Source organism: Papaver somniferum, unplaced genomic scaffold (assembly GCF_003573695.1).
Source record: "Papaver somniferum cultivar HN1 unplaced genomic scaffold, ASM357369v1 unplaced-scaffold_154, whole genome shotgun sequence".
In the NCBI taxonomy this organism is placed as follows: domain Eukaryota; kingdom Viridiplantae; phylum Streptophyta; class Magnoliopsida; order Ranunculales; family Papaveraceae; genus Papaver; species Papaver somniferum.
Window position 1 is genome coordinate 674,088 of NW_020624820.1, and position 23,433 is coordinate 697,520.

General features: G+C 36.8%; 3 protein-coding genes across 4 annotated transcripts; 1 reads left to right on the top strand and 2 right to left on the bottom strand.

Moving 5' to 3' along the window:
* Window positions 1-130: 130 nt before the first annotated feature.
* On the bottom strand, window positions 131-4,636 carry LOC113336849 (sugar transport protein 13-like). The gene is made up of 5 exons (XM_026582532.1): window positions 4,398-4,636; window positions 3,494-3,819; window positions 2,091-2,215; window positions 1,156-1,447; window positions 131-1,050 (listed from the first exon to the last, which is right to left on the bottom strand). The coding sequence occupies exons 1-5, from the start codon at window positions 4,534-4,536 to the stop codon at window positions 355-357; spliced, it is 1,578 nt and encodes a 525-aa protein (XP_026438317.1). The 5' UTR covers window positions 4,537-4,636; the 3' UTR covers window positions 131-354.
* Window positions 4,637-12,278: 7,642 nt separating this feature from the next.
* LOC113336685 lies at window positions 12,279-14,330 on the bottom strand. 2 transcript variants are annotated; one of them, XM_026582328.1, is made up of 5 exons: window positions 14,023-14,330; window positions 13,674-13,919; window positions 13,325-13,409; window positions 12,980-13,194; window positions 12,279-12,667 (listed from the first exon to the last, which is right to left on the bottom strand). In XM_026582328.1, exons 1-5 carry the CDS (start codon window positions 14,298-14,300, stop codon window positions 12,547-12,549), a joined length of 945 nt encoding a protein of 314 aa, XP_026438113.1. In that variant the 5' UTR covers window positions 14,301-14,330; the 3' UTR covers window positions 12,279-12,546. The 2 variants fall into 2 exon arrangements, with proteins under 2 accessions (XP_026438113.1, XP_026438114.1); XM_026582329.1 differs by having other exon boundaries at window positions 13,325-13,406; window positions 14,023-14,325.
* Window positions 14,331-15,930: 1,600 nt separating this feature from the next.
* On the top strand, window positions 15,931-17,169 carry LOC113336626. The gene is made up of 2 exons (XM_026582276.1): window positions 15,931-16,360; window positions 16,460-17,169. The coding sequence occupies exons 1-2, from the start codon at window positions 15,931-15,933 to the stop codon at window positions 17,167-17,169; spliced, it is 1,140 nt and encodes a 379-aa protein (XP_026438061.1).
* The last annotated feature ends 6,264 nt before the right edge of the window (window positions 17,170-23,433 follow it).

Below are 23,433 nucleotides of genomic sequence, written 5' to 3' on the forward strand. Positions count from 1 at the left end.
ATGGGAACTTTTTGAAAAAGTGGCGTCCATTAATGGCTGTTGGGTCTGTTTCAACTTGCAAAGATGGGTTTCCTTATCGAATATCAATCAAGGTTGGTAAGTGATTTTGTGGCCGGTCCAGAGAATCTTATATCAAATTTTAGTTTTCGTTTCATTCCGCGTTATCTCAATTGGTGTTACATTGCAGGTTTCCCTGTTAAAAGGGCTTTGGGACAACACACAACCACTTGTAATAGACCATTTTTCTTTCAGTTACATGTAGGACACTGAAGAAAAAGAAAATCAGAAAATGATAAACATATTAGTCGAGTAATAACTTTGCAGTAAAAATACACAGGAGAATCAGCCGTTGATTTACAACCTTGAGGATGGATCATAGACGTTCTTCCCACCCTCATGTGTACCATTGTGGTATTCGCTGTCATCGTCCATGAATCTTTTCCATAACCAGTGACGCTTCCAAACCCGTTCAGTCATTTCTTCAATTGGTATATTCTTAGTTTCTGGAAGCAAAAAAAACACGAACAGCGACATAACCAGAACCCATGCGGAGAAGAACGCGAAGATACCGTACTTGAGATGACAAAGCATCGAGAGGAAAGCTTGAGCGATCACAAATGTGAACAACAAATTTACACAAACTGTAATACTTTGTCCAGCTGATCTTGTTTCCAGAGGAAAAGTTTCACTTGGGATGAGCCAGCCTAAAGGACCCCATGACCATGCAAATGCCGAAACAAATGTGCACACCATCACAACCACCAGAATTCCAAAACCTTTTCCTAGATTGTCAGAATGGTCTGTGACTTTCAATCCCAATACAATTGCAACTACTGCTTGGGAGAAGAACATTTGAACTCCAGCTTCTAGTAAGAGAGCACGCCTTCCGACTTTGTCGACTGAGTAGATGGAGACAATAGTAGAAAGTACATTCACAGCTCCTGTGATAACTGCCGAGTATAGTGATGCATCATTCTTGAATCCAAGTGTGCTAAAAAGCACGGGAGCGTAGAACATAATCGCGTTGATGCCAGTGAATTGCTGGAATATCTGTTATTACCATCATCACAGCAAGAGAAAAAGAAAACTATTAACTCATGAACAGGTTTGTACTAAATAAAGATCGGGTAACATTGAGCAGTAATTTGTTTATACCTGTAGTGAAATGGCAATAATCAACTGGGGGCGGTTTCTGCGCTTTAACAAGTTCCGGAACGGATGTTTAATCTCCTGAGAGATCCTACTTGCTTCGACGAGTTCCAAGAATTCTGGCTCAACATTCTCAGTGCCTCGGATCTTCTTGAGTACAATCTTTCCTTGTTCGAGGTGACCTCGCTCGATGAGACTGTTTGGTGTGTCAGTAACTAATATGGATCCTATAGTCAGCATTAGTGCTGGAATACCTGCCAAACCCAATGAAATTCTCCAGCCATATCCACCTTTAATCCTGCAATAACGAAATCGCAAATGTTCAATATAGTCTACGGTTATCCAGCAGATCTACTAGTTTCATGTTCGCCCCCACACATTAAGCCATCTCCATCCATCTGCTGGTCCACACAGTTTTGTGCAGTGGAATGGAAGAAATATCTAAAGATCTTTCTATGTCAAATTTGTCTTGGTTGCAACTTCCAATAGTCAATGCAATTCAGTTCACATAATTTAGTGCAAAATGCCAAAAAAAAAAAAATGAAAGAAAGGAAGGAAGGAAAACTGAGATAGGAAGACTGGACTAACTGACTAATTTTTCTTTTCTTTTTTAAACTTGGGATGGGCGGGCAGCGCGGAGCGCCAACCAGCACATAAGAACTTAACACCACTCATACACCAACACGTAATGCATCAAGCAACAACGTCACTACATAAACAATCTGAAGACCTCAAGTGTGACTTGTATAGTTCCATTCCATGTGCATGCATTTGTTTTCTTTAGTTTTTTGAATAAGGAGAAACGTACTATATTTGACAAATTAGGCACAATAATTCACTTCAAAATATTAGTTACATATTCGACTAAGTTAGGAAAAAGTTTATAAACAAATAAAAAGGTGAAACATGCATGTCAATATGGACGGTTAAACTTTACTTACTTTGCGGTTCCGTAATTGACAAGGTTTGCAAAGAGAATTCCGATGGTAACATTAAGCTGAAACAATATGTTCAACGCTCCACGTATTCTCGTTGGGGCGATTTCTGACAGAAACAATGGGACTGCCTGTAATTTCAATGTGACAGGGAAGAAAACGTTACATTACATAGACTTGTACGCATTACTGTTACGAGGGAAATTCTTTTGCTCGCGCGCTGTCACTAAAGACCATCATTTTGTTAGAGAATTTAGGCCAAGTTAAAAGAAATGGAGTATATTTTAAGAACTGTTTCACTTTCTTGTTACAAGATTTACAAGTAGATAAGAGCTTCTTCAATGGAATGTATGTGAGGGGAAAAGTATTAATCCACATAGGATGCACAACCATATTTATAAAAAATCATCTCCAACCCATTGATGTAGGGATGAGGTGGCAAAAAAAAAGAAATAGACATCCTCTAGGTGAACCTCTAATTTTAGACTTTCACGTAGAGGATGTCTTCCCATCCTAGTCACACTTTGACTAATAAAAATCAATGAGAACAATAATGAAAATAATTTTAACCAATTATATGTCTACAAATAAGAAAACAAAGATGAAACAATCTAATGGGTTGGAGATAAAATTTACTTGTCTCTAATATTTAGAATTTTATACCTAGAAGATGTCTTAAAAATGATGCCACATATGAAACATTCACGTTCACCATTGGAGAAGTTCTAAGGAGACATTAGTCAACTAGCTAGTAAATGTTTTATTGTTTTTGAAGCATGCTAGTAAATCTTATTATTAGCCTAATCTCCAAGTCCACTGATTCATGCACCAACTTGGGTAAAGGATAGACTTGCTGACTTTAGAAGATTCAAAAGTAAATCCAGAAAAGAGCGCATTTAAGGTTTAGAAGAAAAAGAAGCACCACTGGGGGCCTTAAAAATGAATTAAGGACTTTACCAACAAAAATAGATAAGAATGAAAAGAAAATACGGACCATCTTTTTTTATTTTTAAATTCCTTTTCACATTACAAAAGAAGTATTTTTCTCTCTTTTAATAGTGAAGATATTAATTAGAAAATTAAATGTAATTATGAAAACACATAATTTAGATAAAGAAGAAGTTTCCATCAAAAAAAAATAAAAAATAAAAAAAGAAGAACGTGGTCCCAGTGTTTTTCTCCTTTGTTCTTTAGTATGATGATGACACTGTATGGTGATATTTTGATTCTAGATCACTCCCAGTGTTTTGATTCTGTACCCTAGGTGATGACTCCCACACATGGTCATGTTGCAATTTTCATGATGTTTTAACAACCAATATAGGGTCCATGAGCCTAAAACAAGTGCCCATGAATCTAAAGAAAGAAGTCAAAAATCTCATCACTAATTGCAAGGCTGAAATGCATACCTGGTTAGCAAACCCAACACCACAACCAAGTAAGATCCTCCCAACAATGAGCATAGCAAGATTTTGAGCACCTGCATTTAGTATAACCCCAAGTATGAAAAACACACCGGCAATGAGCATGGTAAGTCTCCGCCCGAGTGTCCTCGTTGTGTAAGATGCGAAAAACGTAGAGGTTAAACCGGCTAGATACAAAGAAGATGTGAATAGTTGGAGTCCTTGGTTATCATATTTGCAGTAGTTGCTGTTAACTCCTCCTGCGTTTTTAGTTTGGCGATATACCACCGGAAAGAACTTTTTCAAGAAGTCGTCCATTGCCGTCACACCCCCTGTTCATAGGAAGAAAAAAAAGCCGTGTCAGGATCCATTCAAACCATATTCTGTATGCCGTGAATATTTGGAAATACTTTCTGCGCAATACAAAATGAATATGCATCATCCTATGGTTGATATGGACCACCATGGAAGGGAAAAAGAATAAACATAGAGATAAACTGACTGATGAAGATATTGTTCCATGGGTTCGGATGAGGTATGTTTCAAAACACAAGGTGGTGGACCAAACTAGCCAAGTAAAGATAAAAAGACTCCATGAGATTTTTCTATCAATATGCTTGTCTGGACCTAATTAATAACTATACTAAAAGACACCACAAATATGGAAGTTTAGAAGGTTGCAAGAAACTAGCTAGGATTTTTTTTTCCTTTTCTTTTGGATGATTATTGAGAGCAACAAAAAAATGATGATATAGCTCTGGTTCGAAGCCATATTCTTTTGGGTAATATGCATGCTTGATTTACAGGATCTAGATCAGAACAAAAAAACTCATGCATCATATAACGATTACTTGTCGAATTATGAAAAAAAAAAGGAGTTAGAAACCAAAACTTAGTTAAAAGTACGAACCAGAAACTCCGACGTCGTAGCCGAACATCAAACCACCAGTAGCAGCCATAATACAGGAAATGATAACAATAGGTGTAATCTTTGCTTCAAATTCCACTCCGTTTCTGTTAACCGGAACAGCTGACATTCCTGGTGCCATTTTTATTAAAATTTCAAAAGATATCTAGATTCCAGCATGCAAATGAAGATTTGCAGTTGCACAAGATATAGAGGGGAAGAGATTGAAGATGGAGTTTGGATGAAGTAGCCAATGTTGAGATTTATTCGCAGAAAGATGCATGTATATATATACGCACACGTAGGGAACTAGTAGGAACCAAAGGGACATCGTGAATAGATGATGCACGTGGACGAATCCCATAACTTTGGCTTCTCGGTTTGACCTTTTTTTTTTTTTTTTAATTTTTTTAAATATTGTAAAGAACTAGCTTGACCATTTTGTTTACCTCACCCTTTTCTTCTCGTCAATTACTTGGTTATTTTCGATACTTCAGTTTAATTTTTTTTATTATGCAGTCGGTGAACAGTTAAATTAGGTGTATATTTTGGTTGTTAGAGGCTGCTAATTAGTTTGTGGGGTTTGTACCTGATTGCAGCTGATAAATGGTTTGGATTCGAGTCAAACAAAACTTCAGTTCTAGTAGGCTGTGAATCGATGAAGAGGTTGAGAAATATCATACCAACACTCTGAGACAATACGTGGACTAACAAAGTCAAGCAAGGTTTGGTTGATTCCGACTTGAGGTCTGACTATGAACTGACTCGGAAATATTTGTGTCATGCACAATCTCACTTCTCGGACTGAAAAGTGTATACATTCGTGTTATTTAAATATTTTTTGAGTTCAGATCATAATAATAAGCCAGATGAGTCAGGTGATTATATAACTAACAACCCAAAGGCGGTGAATGAAATCTCCGTGACTAAACAAAATCTTGTATTAAGTACCTCTTGACGAGCATTCAGTCAAAAACAATGGAGAAACAAAGAAGATAAGTTCAAAGGTTTGAAAAACAAGTCAATAAACACGTGAGACTATGACGAATCTAGTATCAAGTTCAGATAATTTGATGTCATGAGATTCAAAATGTGTTTAAATTAAGTAACCGTGACATGCGCAAGAATGAAACGTGGTTAGTTTTCTTTTCTAAGCTATGTATCAAAAATATCAACTAGTTGTGCTGAATCTTCTACTGATGTCAGTCCACGTATACTAAAAACAGGTTTACTTGGTTTGTTTTTTCTTCAATAATTTTTGGAGAGTGTTGTGTGAAACCATGAAAACTAGGCCAACAGGTGAAGAAAACAAAACCAGATATGTCTTCTGCAAATGCATACATGCCAAAAACGGGTTTTTTTTTCCTTCTCATTTTGATTTTTTTTTGGCCAGTCAATATCGATGCAATTTATACGTTAGTTTATTTAAGGGTTATGATGCAATGTATTTTTTAGAAACGGTGTGACTATGTCGATTCATTTAGAAATGTGACAGATAGAAGGGAGAATGAGACCCGTAACAAATTGTCAATTACATATAGAATCACGGGAATATATATAGATATATAATTTCATCTATAGTAAACGATAATACCCATCTGTAAATTATGATGAAGTTTCGTAGTAACAGGTAGCTTTTCTTCTTTCGTAGAAGTCATCATCTAGGACCATATTGTTGCCATTGGGTTCACCCGCGTTGAGAAAAGACTAACGGCTCTCTCTTGTCCTCCAAAAACACATCTTTAGCCACAAATATGATACCAGTAGTTTTTAACGGTATTGTTAAGGTGTTACAGAAACCCCTTGACATGTGTGAAAATTAGGGGTTTACAAAAATGGGACCCAGCCGGGCAACCTGGCCAGACTGGATTTTTTTGGTAGAGCTTGAGCTTAATCTGTAATTGGCTCGGCTGAAACTTGCATTTTGGTAGAGAAACTCTCACGGCGTCAACTTGTAATAATCACCTAAAATGATGAATGTTTATGTCGGTGATGTAAATCCGCTATATGATTGCTTGATGCTTAAAAGGAAAATTAATTTCTGATTATCTGGAAATAGACACCGAATTGCTTTAGGATTAAGTTATTTTCCAATGAAGTATGTCGGTATCAAAGTAAATAAACAGGATGCTGATATTGTAAAGTATCCTTACATAATCTAGCAATACATTCGATCCAATGATATTGTAGCAGTACCCACCGGTTACCTAAGCAAGAAGTTGTCGCCAAGACATGTATCAAATGAAAAAGAAAATCAACTTACTCTACCTTTCGGAAGCATTCCGCAAACAGCATGCTCAATTATTCTTTCAGGAATTCTCTGCTGGAACTGCTCAAAAGTCTCCCTAGTGCTCTTCGAGAATGTCTCCTATATGTCTCCTAGCAGTCGATTCTTGTCGAAAACCCTATGGGATAAAACAACTGATAATTCTTTTGTTCGATTTCTCTGCACTGTGAGAAATCGAACCAACAACAACTCTTTCTACACTTGCTCAGAACTCAAAATAGATGAAAAACAATTGTGTTTCATCTTCTCCAGAAACTGTTGTTTTATAATTCAAAAGAAATTAATACGGTTTTAATGAAAATCAATTTTGCAATTAGTGCTCACTGAAAATTCTCCATAACAGTCACAAAACGGTAACAATATAATTACCAAAAATTAATAGAATTAATTGGAGAATATTAAGTTGAAAAAACCGTTGTTAAATCTGCAAAAAATCAGTTTCTGAATCACCAGACCTCCCAAGGCCCCGCTCTCCCGGATTTAAATTTAAATAAATAATATAGATATATATAATATACCTAGTCAAATGCATGGGGTGAGACTTGAACCCAAGTTTATAGTGTGGGAGCCCAAAATAATACCACCACACTATTTCTCTAAGTTTGATATAAATTAAGAAACTATGTTTTTAAATATATGTATCTCCCAACAATCCGCCACTTATATTTTAAAAACATTGAGCAAGTGTTGTATAGTTGTGCATCTGTATAGGTGCCTTTCGACTTGAACCTCTGCATAGTGTTAAACTTTCTAAGTACCAGGTGACTAGAGTGACTTGCGTCTTGAACTCTAACTAATATTAGATTGTTTAAAACACACAACTATATCTAGAGTGAAGTCCTTAAGTTCGCACATTAAGACCATGTGCTTATCCCCTTTTTTAACAAATGATCTAGAGAAATGCCCAATTTCTCATAGAAGGCGGCCACACCTTCACATTCGTATAGGTGAGTCTATCAAGAATACTCTTGTGTATCTCACTCTAACGTAAGAGCTACAAACATCATTAAGAGTTAAAAACTCATCCTGTTTCCCACTTCAGGATATCATGCTATGGGAATGCATGACTCTATCATATCATTTGTAACTTCGTTTAGTACCTTTGAACCTATTTCTAGGTTGGGTATCCATTACAAATGACTCAACTTCTCATGGGCAGAAGTCCCATACTTTTAGAGATATTCCATACCTTTTCTCTTGTTAATCCTTTCGTCAAAGTATCAGCTATATTTCCTTCAGACCTTACATGATCTACTCTAACAACACTAGTTGTGAGAAATTCTATAACTGTGTCGTGCTTTCGACATATCTATCGATTCTTATAGTTATTATAACAATTCTCTACTACTCCGATAGCCGCGGTACTATCGCAGTGGATCAAAGTGGCTGGTATCGGTTTTTCCCATACTGGAATGTCTGACAACAGAATCTTCAGCCATCCCGCCTCTTCACTAGTTGCTTCTAGTGCCATCACTTCAGCCTCCATTGTAGATTGGGCTATAATTGTCTGTTTCTTTGATCCCCAAGATATAGCGCCCCCAGCAATAGTAAAAACATATTCACTGGTGGCCTTGGAATCATCTGAAAGAGTGTTCCAATTAACATCGCTAAATCCTTCAAGGACTGCGGGAAACCTCTGACAGTGTAATCTTAGGTTTGTGGTTCTTTTCAGATACCGCATAACCCTCTCAATAGCATCCAGTGTTCCAAACTAGGATTACTGGTAAACCTGCACAAAACTCCCATTGCATATGCAATGTCTGGTCTAGTACAATCAGTTGCATACCGCAGACTGCCAATTATTCTAGCATATTCATATTGTCTAACACTTTCTCTAGTATTCTTAAACAATTTCACACTAGGATCAAAAGGAGTACAAACAGGATTACAATCAAAATAATCATACTTCTTCAGGATTTTTTCAATGTAGTGAGATTGATCTAAAGTAATACCACTACTAATTCTAGTTATTTTGATTCCCAAGATTACACTAGCTTCACCCAAATCTTTCATGTCAAAATTCGAACTAAGCATACTTTTAGTTTCATTGACAACAGATAAATTGGAACCAAATATCAGCAAATCATACACATACAAGCAAACAATCACACACACATCATTCTCAGATTTATAGTAGATGCATTTGTCACCCTCATTTATTCTGAAGTTATTTGAAATCATTAAATTATCAAATTTCTCATGCCATTGTTTAGGAGCTTGTTTGAAACCGTAAAGAGAATTTTCTAGCTTACATACTTTATGTTCTTGTCCAGGAATTAGAAAACCTTCAGGTTGTTCCATGTAAATTTCCTCTTCTAGTTCACCATTCAAAAAAGCAGTTTTAACATCCATTTGGTGAATAACAAGATTATGAGCAGCAGCAACAGCAATCAAAACACGTATAGATGTTAATCTAGTAACAGGAGAATAAGTAACAAAAAAGTCTACGTTCTCTCGTTGCCTAAATCCTTTAGCAACCAGACTAGCCTTGTGCTTATCTACTGTTCCATCAGGTTTGAGTTTCTTTTTCAAAACCCATTTACAACCTATAGGCTTACAACCAGGAGGTAAATCTACTATACGCTATTTTCCATTAGACATATGAGAATCCCATTCATTATATAAAGCTTCTTGACAAAAAGTAATCTCTGCAAAACTAAACGCCTCTTGTAAATTAGAAGGTTCTTCCTCTAGGGCATAAAATTCAAAATCAGGATCTCTTGTGTCAGTCCTATCCCTTTTACTGCGTCTAGTTTCAAGTTCAGTGATCCTAGTTTCTTCACTTCTATGTTCTCCTAGTCTAGGTTCAGAATCACCACTTGCTAAACACTAGGTATAGAACCCCCAGTGTTACCCCCACTATTTCTATATTTAAAAGGAAATCTCTCTTCAAAGAAAGCAACATCAATAGATTCAATAATAACCTTATTATTAATATCAAAGAACCTATAAGCTTTACTGTTTTGAGCATAACCAATAAAAACACATTCATAAGCTCCACTTTCTAACTTATGTATTTTAGGATCAGGCTTTCTAACAAAAGCTAAGCAACCCCAGACTCTAAAATAAGAGACATTAGGTTTTCTATTTCTCCAAAGTTCATAAGGAGATATCATGGTTTTATTATTGGGAATATGGTTCAAAACATGGCAAACAATTAACAAACATTCACCCCACCAATGAGAGGCATCACCAGAACTAAGCAAACAAGCAACAGAAAGTTCAGTAAGTGTACAGTTCTTTCTTTCAACTTTCCCGTTCATTTGAGGATTATATGGATTTATTCTTTCATGTATAATGCCATTAGTTTGATAAATTTCAGTAAAAGGAGCAGAATCATATTCAGTGCCTCTATCACTACGAAACCTCTTAATTTTTCTACCAAATTGATTTTCAATTTCAGCAATAAAGATCTTAAACTTTTAAATAGCTTCATTCTTATGGCTCAGCAAATAAACATAAATATAATTTGAACAATCATCAATGAACGTCATGATATACCTCTTGCCATTTCTAGTTGGGATACCTTCATATTCACACAAATTAGAATGTATTAAGTTTAGTGGTTTGGATTCTCGTACAACAGATTTATGTGAAGTCTTGGTTATTGTTGCTTGACTACAGTATTCACATTTTTCAAATTCATTTTCAGAAAATTCAGGGAGGACAACTAACTTGCTCATGTTATTTACTAACTTTTTACCCACGTGACAAAGTCTACCATGCCAAACATTAAAATTGCAAACCATATAAGCAAAAGAATCAATTTTATTCATAGCATCAACATTAAGCTTAAACATTCCATCAGTAGCATAACCCTTTTCCTACAAAACTCTTATTCTTAGTTATAGTGTAAATATCAGACCCAATAGTTTGATACAACCCAGCCTTGTTGAGAATATAGACGGAAACAAGGTTCTTTCTCATTTCTGGAGTGTGAAGGATATCTTTCAGAATGAGTGTCTTCCCAGAAGTAAACTTCAACTCTACCGTACCAGAACCTTTCACCATAGTGCTGTGAGAGTCTCCTAACAACACTTTCTTATCCTTGGTTTCAGCATAAGTCTTAAACATGGACCTATCAAAACAACAATGACGCGAAGCACCACTGTCTATCCACCACCCATCAGATCCACCAACCATGTAGAACTATGGATCAGAGACCATGGCAATTATAACGTCACTCACAACATTAGCTTGTGCGTTATTCTTTTCCTTGTTAAACCTGCAATTCCTAGCCACGTGGTTTGGTTTACCACAGGTATAACAAAGAAACTCAGAATTGGAATTATGTCCATTTTTTGATGGGTGTTGGTTCTTGTTTTAATTAGGCATTCCTCCTTTCTTCTGGTTTGGGTTAGGTTTCATATCCCTTTTTTCAGGTTTCAAACTGGGATCCGTCTTATTGTTAGAAACAATGAGAATATGTTCCTTCTTATCTTGTTTCTGAGCTTCTTCCTCAACTCTGAGCTTAACAATCAAACTTTCAAGAGAAAATTCTTTAGTCTTATGACGCAAGGAATTATGAAAATATTTCCATCTAGGTGGTAACTTGTCGATCAATACAAAAACTTGAAATTGTTCATCAGTTTTCATACCTTCGGTCAGAATTTCATGGGTAATTTTTTGAAGTTCATGAGCCTGTGCAACAACTGATCTATCATCCACCATTTGGTATCTCAAATACCGGCTCACAGCATATTTCTTTGAACCGGCTTCCTCGGTGTCATATTTTTTCTGTAATGCATCCTATACATCTTTAGCAGTTTCAAAAGTTGAATAATACTCATATAAATCATCAGATAATGCATTAAGAATGTAGTTTTTGCAATCAAAGTCATCATCGACCCATTTGTCAATGGCCTTATGTTTCTCCTCAGGAGTTTGAAAAACAACTTCTTTGACACCACCGGTAGGAGGTGGATCAGTAGCAGCAGCACCAGCATCAGCAGTCTTGTCAGCAGCAACAGTCTTATCAACAGCAGGTTCCAGGGTTCCAGGATGAACACTTGACACAATCATATGCAGCTTCATGAGTTTGAGATAAAAGAACATCTTCAGCTTCCATCTTCTGAAATGCAGCCCTTCAAATTTGAAAGGCTTGCTGGTATCATCAACGCGCTTCTTTTCAACCTCCATAGCAAAATGAAACACCTTAAAATTGTTGGAAACAATTTACAAAATCAAAACGGATCTCAAACAGCTGAGTCGCGGACTAGGTCGCTATCTTTAAGGTGTTTCGCGACTCTGCCTCTTGATTGTATGATAGCAGTCGATTCTTGTCGAAAACCCTAAGGGATAAAACAGCTGATAACTCTCTTGATCAATTTTTCTGCACTGTGAGAAATTGAACCAACAACAACTCTTTCTACACTTGCTCGGAACTCAAAATAGATGAAAAATAATTGTGTTTCATCTTCTCTAGAAACTGTTCTTTTATAACTCAAAAGAAATTAATACGGTTTTAATGAAAATCAATTTTGCAATTAGTGCTCACTGAAAATCCTCCATAACAGTCCCAAAACGGTAACAATATAATTACCAAAAATTAATAGAATTAATTGGAGAATATTAAGTTTGAAAAAACCGTTGTTAAATCTGCAAAAAATCAGTTTCTGAATCACCAGATCTCCCAAGGCCCTGCTCTCCTGGATTTAAATAAATAATATAGATATATAAATATACCTAGTCAAATGCATGGGGTGAGACTTGAACCCAAAAATCTATAGCGTGGGAGCCCAAAATAATACCACCACACTATTTCTCTAAGTTTGATATAAATTAAAAAACTATGTTTTTAAATATTTATATCTCCCAACAGTTGTTTATTCTATTTACATTCCTGTGAGTCAGGGAAGAATTTTCTTAGATACAGCTTGGTGGATTGGAACATTTGAATGCACCAGAAGCTGGTTCCTTGTATGCAGGTATTTCATCTGGGTTGACTTCTCTGACCTCACCAGGACTGAAGAATAAATCATTGTGCCTGTAAAATTGGAGAAACAATCAGCATGATAGGGCACAAGAATGCACATCCATAACAATGAGATGACAACCATAGTAAGTTGACGGCTACTGACTATGTTGTAAAAGGCGCCCTAGGCCCTCTAGGCCCCCAAGGGGCGCCTAGAAGAAAAAAAAAAGGGCCCAAGGCGCCAAAGTATGATGACTATTTTTGCTGTTTTCTAATTTTTCCTCGGCGCGCTTAGGCGCTAGGCGAGGGGACTGGCCCGCTTCGTCTAGCGACTAATACAACATAGCTACTGAGAGTGAGAAATGAGACTTATAACATGCTTACTTGCGAAGATCCAATCCTAGTAAACCAGCTTGCAGTACAGTTAAGTTATCGGAATCTGGTGAGACAATAACCACCGTATCTCCGGAGTATTGGGTTTCTAGAATTGACATAAGTTGTGTTACACGAACAAAAACGTCTGAAACACTCTCATTTGGAGTTCCGTCATCAATTGGAGGCGGCCTGATGTTTGGAGATATATTATCAGCTTCATATACCTGATAAGTCAATCAGTGAAAAGTTAAATACAATTGAAACCAAATTCTGTATGCAGCATATATTCTAGCTTGTGCAGGATGTTTCGCCGTCAAAAGCATCCAATATTCAATTAGAAACCATAAATGTTACCTGTGCAACAGCATCCAATGTTTTTCCTTCAAAAGCACCTAAACCACGCGCATCCAAGAAGCTGTACTCCGGGACAATGAGGCTGCTAGGTTCACCAATAAAAATTAATAATGTGTATCCACTAATTCCTTAGTTTGATATAAGTTGTTGCTATGTTGTGTCAGGCGCTAGACGAGGCGCCAAACCCTTTACCTCGCTTCGCCTGGCGCCTAGGAGCCCAGGAAAAAAATGTTCATATTTTTCCGCCTAGGGCGTTTAATCATCTAGGCGCCCCTTGGGCGACTTGTGCGCCTGTCACAACATAGAGTTGTTTACCCTTCTTTTTTTTAAGATACGTAAATTGATTTACCTGCGATTGATTCCGTTGACGGAGGCGATAATCTCAGCAGCCTGATAAGCTCTCTGAGTGATTGAAGGCCAAATCCAACAACTTTGATCACAAGCCCCCATTGCCTTCAATTTTAAAGCTGCTCTGGCCATCTGTCTTCTACCTTCTATTGACAGTCCACTGTCCATTGATGTCTTTGCAACCGGATTCGTGTTTATTACTCCCAAACTCTCAAATTCTGATTCTCCTGCCCGAACAAGAAAGTATCTACCAAATTCAAAGAAGACCAAACGAATAAAATTTTATAGATGAGCTTAAAATTGTACTACCAAATTACATGCAAAAGCTAATAGAAGACCGATCCACTTACCTGTTGATAAGGCGATATGGGGGCATTTGAAATAGACTGGCATTGGCATTGGATGTGGAGAGAATGTTTGTAGATTCAAGGAGAGGGGTCACTGAAATTGTTGTCAGAGAAATGAGCATTTGACGTCGATCAACAACATTAGGTTTGAAAAGATGAGGGACGACATTTCTTGGGTTTGAGGGACATGAAACTGGAGGAAACCTACATGAAGCTGCTGGACTTCTTAGCATTTTGGAGAGTTTTCTCTTCTTTTTTAATTTCGGTTTCTTTTCCTCCATGTACACCACTCACAAGAATCTTTGCAGAATATATTTTTGGGGATTGAGAAATCCGGAATATGTGGCTAATAATATTCAGAGGCTTTGCCTTTTAGAGGGCTTCCATATTTAGATTATACTCGTAGGAGTGAAATATGGCACGATTATAAACTATGCGAATTATTAAAGTTATACCACATGCGAAGTGAATCGCACGCAGCTAAACCAAGGTGACGTATCAGATGATATCAGCATAGTCATGAGTAAAGAGTGAAGATATGTGCGAAATATGGAAGAACTGCGAAGTTAGAAGGTATATATGTGCGATAATATCGCGCAGTCATTCCGAAATTAGGGGATATCTTAGCTGTCATCCACTATGTAAGACCTTATATCAAGGGTAGATTGGCCTTGTGAAAGAGGGAGATCTTTTTAGAATTCTTGGTCAAGAAATTAGGAGAAAGTCTGTGTAACAAAAACTTAAGGTTTCATATCATTTTGTAATTGACTGTAAGATTTTCATATAATAAAAAGATAATTTCTACCATGATTACCTAGTGGTTCATAAATTCTTACATTTTGTGTAGTTGTGGGATTTCCTGCAACTACATCTGGCGCTAGAAACAGGGAGCGAGACCATGTTGGTGAACTTGTTGAGAAATTCAATTCCAGAAAATTAAAATCTAGGTTTCTTGAATTGTTAATTCAAAGAAACGGCGATGGTACGACTTGAATCTGTTATCGAACAAACGGCATCAAGAAGAAGTAAAAGAATTGTTGAAAGAAGAAGAGACGAGATTCCAGATCAATCGATGGAAGAAAGGAATGATCAAAGAAATGAAATTCCGATTGAACATCAGAGAACAAAGGCGCAGAACAATTATATTGACTACGACAGGGTAAGTATTCATACTGCACACACTAATTCAACTGAAGAGGAAGAGCAAAGAGCTGAAGAAGATGAAGGAAATATGGCAATTGAGGAATTGAGGCAAAGGTTGATTGCGGAGAGACGAAGAGAAGATGAAATGCGTACGAATTTAATACGACAAAATGAGGATTTAAGGTAAGAAAATCTTAGATTGCAAGATCAGAGATCGAGAAGCACAACGCGTACAAGATCAAGATCAAGGACTAGTAGGAGTTCGTCAAGACAAAGCCAATCTATTCAGAGACACGCAAGGAGAGAACAAAATCTAGAGGTTATTGATGAAAATTTGCAAACATGTGGTAACTTGAAAATCGGTATGAATATAGATGCATGGAACAAGAAATAGAATATGACAGATACGATCAACCACACGAACCAGATCGTAGAGTTGAGATTCAAAGGAACGACAGATACCAACATACAAGAGAACATCATCGCACGAGTCATGAGCAGAATAACGAAGACAATGATGCAGAACAAGGAAGATTATTATTACATGGAAGAGAAATGTTGGGGAATCAACGTGAATTAGAAGAAGCAGTCGAACGCGAAAGTATTGATAGGGAACGGCGTAGGAAACGAAAAGAAGAAACTGAAGAGAGAGATATTCAAGAGGCTATGCGTTAAAATAATCAAGATAATAAAATAAGACAAGCAAGACTAAAAAGACCTATGCAGCAAGATTTAGACCAAACGATGAGCGAAAATAATCTTCGAGAAATGGCGGAGTTGAGAGAAATGATGAAGATACGGAAAGATGGAGGAAGGAGAAATTTGGATGAAGCGATAGAAGAAGCAGGAAAAACACCTTTTGCCAGAAGAATACAACTTGCGATCATACCTCCAAAATGTAGCTTACCTAATTTTACCAGCATATTTGATGGAAGTACTTGTGCGATACAACATGTAAAAGCATATAGTAGATCTCTATTACAGCGGGAAGAGAACGATGCGGTATTGTGCAAGTATTTTCCAGCCAGCTTGACAGGGGAAGCTCTACAATGGTTCGAAGGGTTTCCGGTAGGAATGATTGAGTCATTTTCTCATTTACAGAACCTCTTTCTCGGACAATATATTAGCAATAATATGTCACGACCGGGAATAGAAAAGGCGTTCAGTCTGCGAAGAAGATTAAATGAAAGTATGCGAGGTTTGAAAACTCGATAGCGAACAATGTGTAGTGAAATGGCACGAAGAGTGGATGAGAGAAATTTGATATTAGCTTTCATTAACACGCTCTTTCCTACAGATTTACTATACACTCAAATTTTCAGGATAAAGGACTCAATTACCATGCGAGAACTGCACGATTATCAGGAGGAATATATAGTTTTGGAAGAAAAGAAGATGGAAATGGAGTCCTTTCCAATGATGATGCCAAATACGAAAGAAGGAAATGCCAGTTTACTCCCAAGGTTAACAAATGCTGTAGCAAGTACATCTCAAGGAAGCCAAGGAAATAAAATAACAAAAGTAGAGAAAAAATTAGTGGCAATGGGCAGTGGAGATCAAGAAGAGTTCGAAAGAGAATACAAAGAAAAACAATTTCAGAATCGCGGAGGGAACAATAAAATTCAAAGAATGGATAATCCACAAGAAAATTATGGAGGTCAACAACAACAACAACAGCAGCCATACTATAATAAGAGGCAGGAAAATCAAAAAATAATCTGGGGACGGATAAAACTCCCACCACTAAATACAACAATAGACAAAATTTGGGAAGCCGTTATTTTATTGGAAGAAATTCCTGAACCGACAAATTTAGGAGATGAACCACCACCAGGAAGGAGGAGTAAAGAATTCTTTGCCTACTATCGCTTCCATGGTCACACCACACACAATTGTAGAAATGTGAGAAAGATTATATTGCGAATGATCGATCAAGGAAAACTAAACCACTTCTTGGAACAACAACAACAGAACTTACCACTACCCCCACCAGGAGGAAACACATAAATGTGGAGAAAGGAAGGAATGTACATGTAATTGAAGTGGGTGCGAAATCCAAAAATATATATTGCAATTCAATTATTCATTCGTTCCGAAGTATTGAGGACTTTCATGATAATATTCTCAGTAGAGTGCATGCAAGAGATAGTGACGGAAGGGAAATATTCAATCTTGTGAAGATTTCACCAATAAAGGATTGGCAGAAACAGTCTATTTCATTCAGCGCTGAAGAAACACCATGAGGAGGAGAACCACATGAGAGTCCATTGGTGGTAAAGCTAGGTATTAATCCAAAAGCAAAGTTAGATGATGATGATGATGAGGAGGAAGATGACGCAAGTGTATGGGCTATTAATAGAATACTTATAGATCCAGGGATTTATGTCGATATCTTATTATACCACACTTACAAGAAAATGGGCGGAAAAGATGAAGAATTGATTCCGTCGACTTATAAAATTTATTGTTTCAACTGGACTGCGAACAAGCCCAAAGGTGAAGTAACGATGCAGATTCCGTTAAAAAGTCTATCGACAGAAATTCTATTTTGCGTCGTTGATGTGGAGTCCCATTATAATGCTTTAATTGGAAGTCCATGGTTGCATGGTATTTTGGGGGTGGGTTCAACACTTCATCAATGCATAAAATTTCCTTTACCTCAAGGACTTGGAATCATAAGAGGGGATCCGAATGAAGGAAAAAGTTGTCAAGAAATTGATGTTGACAAAAGTGAAAAGCGAGAAAGTAAAAGAATAAATTGGAAAAAACAAGTCAAAGATAACCAAAGAGGTGAGAGATTAATGGTTGATATGGTATCCCAAACACATAATTTCGGGCAGAATAATGTTGAGGTTGAATCTTCTGCGAATGCTCGCAACAAATGGACTAGAAAGATGTATCTTGAAAATAAGAATAAAAAGAGAGGCGAGCGAAATATATCAAGAATAAACATCGAATAAATGAGGAAGATGATGAAGTGATATGAAGAAAAGCAACGACATAGTAAGAATTATTTGTACTAAGAGTTATATAACTCAAAAAATGATGATTGAAGAACACTTTCATATTTTCTTAACGATGTACAACTCATTAAAGCCTGCGATACTGATCGCAAAAACGTATGGCACATGTATTCTTCGCGATGTAATTTCCGCTTGAGTTTGAATGTAATGTTTGGAGGAATGAATTTTATTTCTTCTTCAGAAATTCTCTTATAATAAAGAGACGATGAATAATCAATCTTCATTCGGGTTATCTTCATTGTTTTGATTAACACCAGAACCATCATGATTACTTCATTCAGTATTAGAGTTAAGAATTTCTTCTTCAACTTCTTCATCTTCGTACTCCATATATTCTGCTTCGCTATCAGAGATTTCAGGAATATCTTCATTCGGAGAAACATTTTCAATAGGATCATTAAATAGGGGAATATTATTTTCTTCGCACACTGTCTTTACTGCAGCATTGCGACCACGAATGGCATCCTTGTTATTGTTCGAAACAGTAGAAATGTAATTTTTCTTAAGCTTACGATACTTAGAATCACGAGCAGCATGCTCCGTGCCCAATTCTTCGGATATCCTTTTAGATTCTTCAAGCTGCTTCTGAAATTCTTCGAATAGTTTTTTGGATTAGTCGAGTTGTTTCTGAAATTCTCCAATTTGCCCAAGATAACCCTTCTCTTTTTCTACGAAATATAAAGTGGGGTTAGAATTGTAAAGAAGATATTTTCTTTTTCAGAAGAAATGGCAAGTATAAAAGAGCAGTAAGTGACCTTTATTATTGGAAATAATGTCTTTAACTAAAGCAGTATGTTCGGATTCAAGGCTCACTTTTACAGCTAAATCGGTTCTAGCATCATTCAAAACCCTAGCAGCCAATTTAAACTCATCTTCACTTTCTATAAGGAGCTGGGATCGGATAAGATTTCTTTCTTCCATGAGTGCTTCCTTATCGCGTAAAGCTAAATCTCGCTCAACTTGGACTTCAAGTAAAAGTTTTTGAAAATTTTCTAATGCCCTCGCACCTTTAAGAATATCTATATCTTTCTCATCAATAAGGGAGTTATTTTTTGCTTCTAAAGCTTTAATTTTGTCTTTGGATTCCCAAAAACGACGTTTGAAGCTGTTAAAAAATGTTAGGGCACTTCTATGATCAATACTAAGGAGTTGGTATTCTGATTTGAGTTTCTCAAAAGAAAGGGAGTTTATTATATCTTCAGTAAGGTTATTTAAAGAATAATTAAGATACTTCAGAAGAGTGTCATCATTAACAGGATGACGGGCAGAACGAAATAAAGAGGCTGCTTCATCGGAGAGTCGATAAATTTCTGCAAGAATATGATAAACACATTTTTGTGTCTAAGTTGTCCTCAGTGTCTCTATTTTTAGTGCTTGATTGTGTGCTTATTACGGTATTTTATGTGTTTGTAGGTGTTTTTAGAGAAATACACTTGTGTGGAAAAAGTTGCTCGAAAAGTGCTATTTGGACCCCCAGAGGAGATTTGCTATTCGGACCCCAGTTTTGGCTAAGGGACACTCAATTACTAAGGGGCACCTCGATCACTATTTGCACCCAAAGATATCCACCTGCTATCCGCACCCTGCTCTGGATAGGGGGTTATCTTCTTCTTCACGGTTTGAGAATTATTTGGCGGGAAAATGTGTTCGAAACTCCGGTAACATGCAAACTTCTCAGGGCGGATTTTGGACGTGATCTTATGCAATCTTTTCGTGGATTTTGTTTGGGAATATCCTGTTTGGATAAAACAGGATTTGTAATAGCTATAATTTCGAGTGAATGAAGATTATTTTCAAAACAGAGAAGGAAATAATGCTCGGATATTCTGTTACCATATTTGGAAGATAAGAGAAGATTTTGTTGCAGATTGTCAAGGTATTTGGATAAGTATTATGTGCTCATGATGTACCACGTCTTTCACGTGTTTTGAAGGTGCTTGATCTCAAACAGGGAAGTTAGAGAAATACTCGGGATTACACGATTTTTGTGTGAGAAATTTCGTGTCTGCACCAGTTGAGTGTTGTCTGAGATAAGGTAGAAGCTTGTCTGGAGTAGATTGAGCTACAAAAGCAACGTGGAAGAGTTAATAATGGAATATTATTCTTGTATTTTTCCGGACAAATAACAAGAATTTATTACGTGAAGATACGGAAGATTTGATGGTTGTTGGGTATAAAAAGGCTTCAAGGAACTTAGAGAGGGGTTACGGAGAGTTGGGGAAGGCTTTGGAACATCACAGAGGCGAAACACGATCACCAGAGAAAACTGCTGCTCCTGATGCCATTGAAGAACACAAAGAACATTGACCCACAGAAGCAGTCGTTTTTTCTACAGTATTTGCGATTGCTCAGCGACAGTCTTGGAGCTACAGTAACAATGACACATCCTCTATATCTTTCTTTTCAGTTTGTAACACTTATAATTATTGCAAACCCGGTTATCATTGTTTCTCCCATTTCATCATTTGTACACCACCTTTGAGCAATAAAAAATGAATTTTGAGCGTGTTTTCCTAATGATGAGCTAAACCCAATCCTTGGGGCGACGGAGGAAGCCATTCTCTCAAGAATTATGTGGTAATATTTATTTTATAAATTTATGCAATATTTTTATATGATTAATTGCATTGATAAAAAATAAATTAAATGATTCTTATTAATCAAATGTGTTTTCTCTTGATGATACATGCTTAGTTTTAGACTCTTGATGCGTTATACTTGCGACTAACATTTGATATTTTGGGAATCTGATTTTGACAACACTTTAGAATTGAATCAATTGTTTAAATTGCATGATATAAATTAATTTAGAACCACATAAGTATTGATAAATTGTGAAATCCTAGCTACAGCCTCTCCATAATTTTCACAACATATCAACATTTATTTTCTTTATTTTCTTTGCTTTAAAATTAAGTCTAAAATTTATTGCTTTCGCAAGTCTCAACGAAATTTTTACTACAACTCAATTTGAAATCACATCAATTTTCGGCGCCGCTGACGCGGACTTGTCTTTAGGCTAGAGTTTTTAGATTTTTTTTTAGGTTTTTATTTGTTTATCATTTTTATTTTATTTGTTCTTCTTTACGTTTCTGGGTTTTTGTCTTTTCCTTACAGATTTTGGAATTTGGAGCGAAAGAAAATTTTTTCCAAAGCTTTTGATGAATACTTAAAGATTTGGAGTAAAAGCAAAGCGAAATGAGCGAAAGAAAAGGAGAATAAAAATTAATTAAAAAGAGAGAGAGAGAGAATTTTTTTCTTTTAGAATTTTTTTTTTAGATTATTTTTTTTCTTTTGCACTTTATTTTTGGACTTTGGACTGTGCACTTTGGGACTTTATTTTTTTTAAACCCTACGGAAGGGTAGTTTAAATATCAATTGTTTGCAGAGAAGGACGGCGATTACTATATCCCCTCGGCCCCTCGGGTTCGTACATGACATATGAGTCGTGGCCCGAGTCGACTTCAGCAGTTCATCCCCCGTCTGGTACGGGAGGTAAGTTTTTCGAAACACTCGCGAATCTCCTGTCAGCGAGTTAATGTATTCCTTCGTCTGCATATATGCTGAGGATTTGAAAATGACTGCTTTAATTTCCTAGTAAAGGGCAAGGACTGGCCATACAAGATAAGGGTTCGGATTTCATCACCGTTCCCTTCTTGCCCGCCTTAGGAAAACGAAACCAAACACGAACCTAAGCCTAAAATTTGACTAGAACGATACCTATAGGGTAACGAGCTTAATAGGAAAGTCATTCGAAAAATATTAGTTACTCTTTTAAGCATGCTTCAAAGTTCATGATGGTTTATGTGAGTTGAATACGCCGCCTTGTAACGCCGGTGAGGCCTTGGGTATCAAAGCTCCATTGAGCTTCCCTCGTCTCGATTCAACTTACTTAAACTCGGATTGATTCCAGAGGGGTTTTCTTAAATTGTAACGAATTCCCTTTCAAAGGATTAGAAGCTGGTCTAGAAACAATCTAAGTGGAGCCATCATGCTTTTTGTTTGCTACAAATCAGTAGGTTTGTTGTGGTGGAGTCAACCTTGTTTGTGTTTGCATAGAACTTCCCTTCCTTTTAGGATTTCTTTCTTTTTTTTCTTTTTTTTTTCTAGTGTATGCCCAAGGTTATTAAAGAGACGGCTTGGAAAAGAAACACTTTAGGTCGTTTGATTAGTGATAAACCTAGTAGTTCTTCTTATGGAAGCAAGGAGCTCGAAGACTCTTCTTTTGAGAGCCCTGTTTTTGGAAACTTCAGTTTTGAGAATCTGTCTCTTCGTGAGGAAAATACCCCTAGTACTTCAGTTGTGCCAGCAATGGCAACTTTGAAAGATTACATGTTCCCAACTAGGTCCACTCGAGCTTCGTGCATTAAATTGCCAGCCACTACGGCTAATTTCGAGATAAAACCTAGTATTCTTCAGATGATCCCTATATTCTTAGAAAAAGAGGATGAGAACCCTTATTTTCATATTAGGGACTTTGAGGCAATTTGTGGGACAATTAGAATAAAAGACCTTACTGAAGAAGTCTTGAAACTTAAAATGTTTCCCTTTTCCTTGAGAGATAAAGCCAAGACCTGGCTGAACAACATACCATCTGAATCCATTGAAACATGGCATGAACTTATTGCTGCTTTCTATATGAAATTCTACCCTAAGCATAAAACTGCGTCTGTTAGGCAGAAAATTAGTGCTAGTGTGCAACAAGAGGGAGAGTCTCTTTATAGGTTCTTAGAGAGATTCAATGATCTCCTATCCCAGTTTCCTCACCATGGATTTGATAAGATGAAATTCGTAGAGATTATTTATGATGGTTTAGACTATTCAACCAAAGCCATGGTTGAGTCTATGTGCGCTGGTGAGTTCACTAGTAAAAGTGTTGATGATGCTTTCACCTTCTTAGGAGATGTTGCTGAAAAATCCCAATAGTAGGAGTCTTGTGTTGAACCCCTCAAAAGAATCTTGGTCAATAGAAGTAGCACCAATATGGTAGATACAAGCTTCGGGTCTGATGCTAAGTTTGCTGCTTTGTCTAGAAGGTTAGAAGCTTTGGAATTGAATCATTCTAAACATAGGTCTCTTGTTGAACTTGATGATAGGTTTAGAGCCTCTCAAGTATCTAGTTGTGGAGTAGAAACCAATAACTCATTTTGGAAAGGTCCGGTTAGTGAAGATCATGCCCATGCTGTCTATAACAATGTTAGGTTTAAGAACCGTCAGAAGTTTGACCCATACTCAGAGACTTACAACC

Bases quoted from the DNA above. Each gene is read 5' to 3' on its own strand.
- LOC113336849 (XM_026582532.1), bottom strand. From the start codon at position 4,536: ATGGCACCAGGAATGTCAGCTGTTCCGGTTAACAGAAACGGAGTGGAA. The intron at 1,448-2,090 runs GTAAGTAAAGTT...TCGTTATTGCAG, and splicing joins GTCAATTACGGAACCGCAAA to GATTAAAGGTGGATATGGCT. The intron at 1,051-1,155 runs GTATAAACAAAT...TGGTAATAACAG, and splicing joins TTATTGCCATTTCACTACAG to ATATTCCAGCAATTCACTGG.
- LOC113336685 (XM_026582328.1), bottom strand. From the start codon at position 14,300: ATGGAGGAAAAGAAACCGAAATTAAAAAAGAAGAGAAAACTCTCCAAA. The intron at 13,410-13,673 runs GTAAATCAATTT...TGGTGAACCTAG, and splicing joins GTCAACGGAATCAATCGCAG to CAGCCTCATTGTCCCGGAGT. The intron at 12,668-12,979 runs GTAAGCATGTTA...CCAATTTTACAG, and splicing joins CTAGGATTGGATCTTCGCAA to GCACAATGATTTATTCTTCA.
- LOC113336626 (XM_026582276.1), top strand. From the start codon at position 15,931: ATGGCGGAGTTGAGAGAAATGATGAAGATACGGAAAGATGGAGGAAGG. The intron at 16,361-16,459 runs GTTTGAAAACTC...TCTTTCCTACAG, and splicing joins ATTAAATGAAAGTATGCGAG to ATTTACTATACACTCAAATT.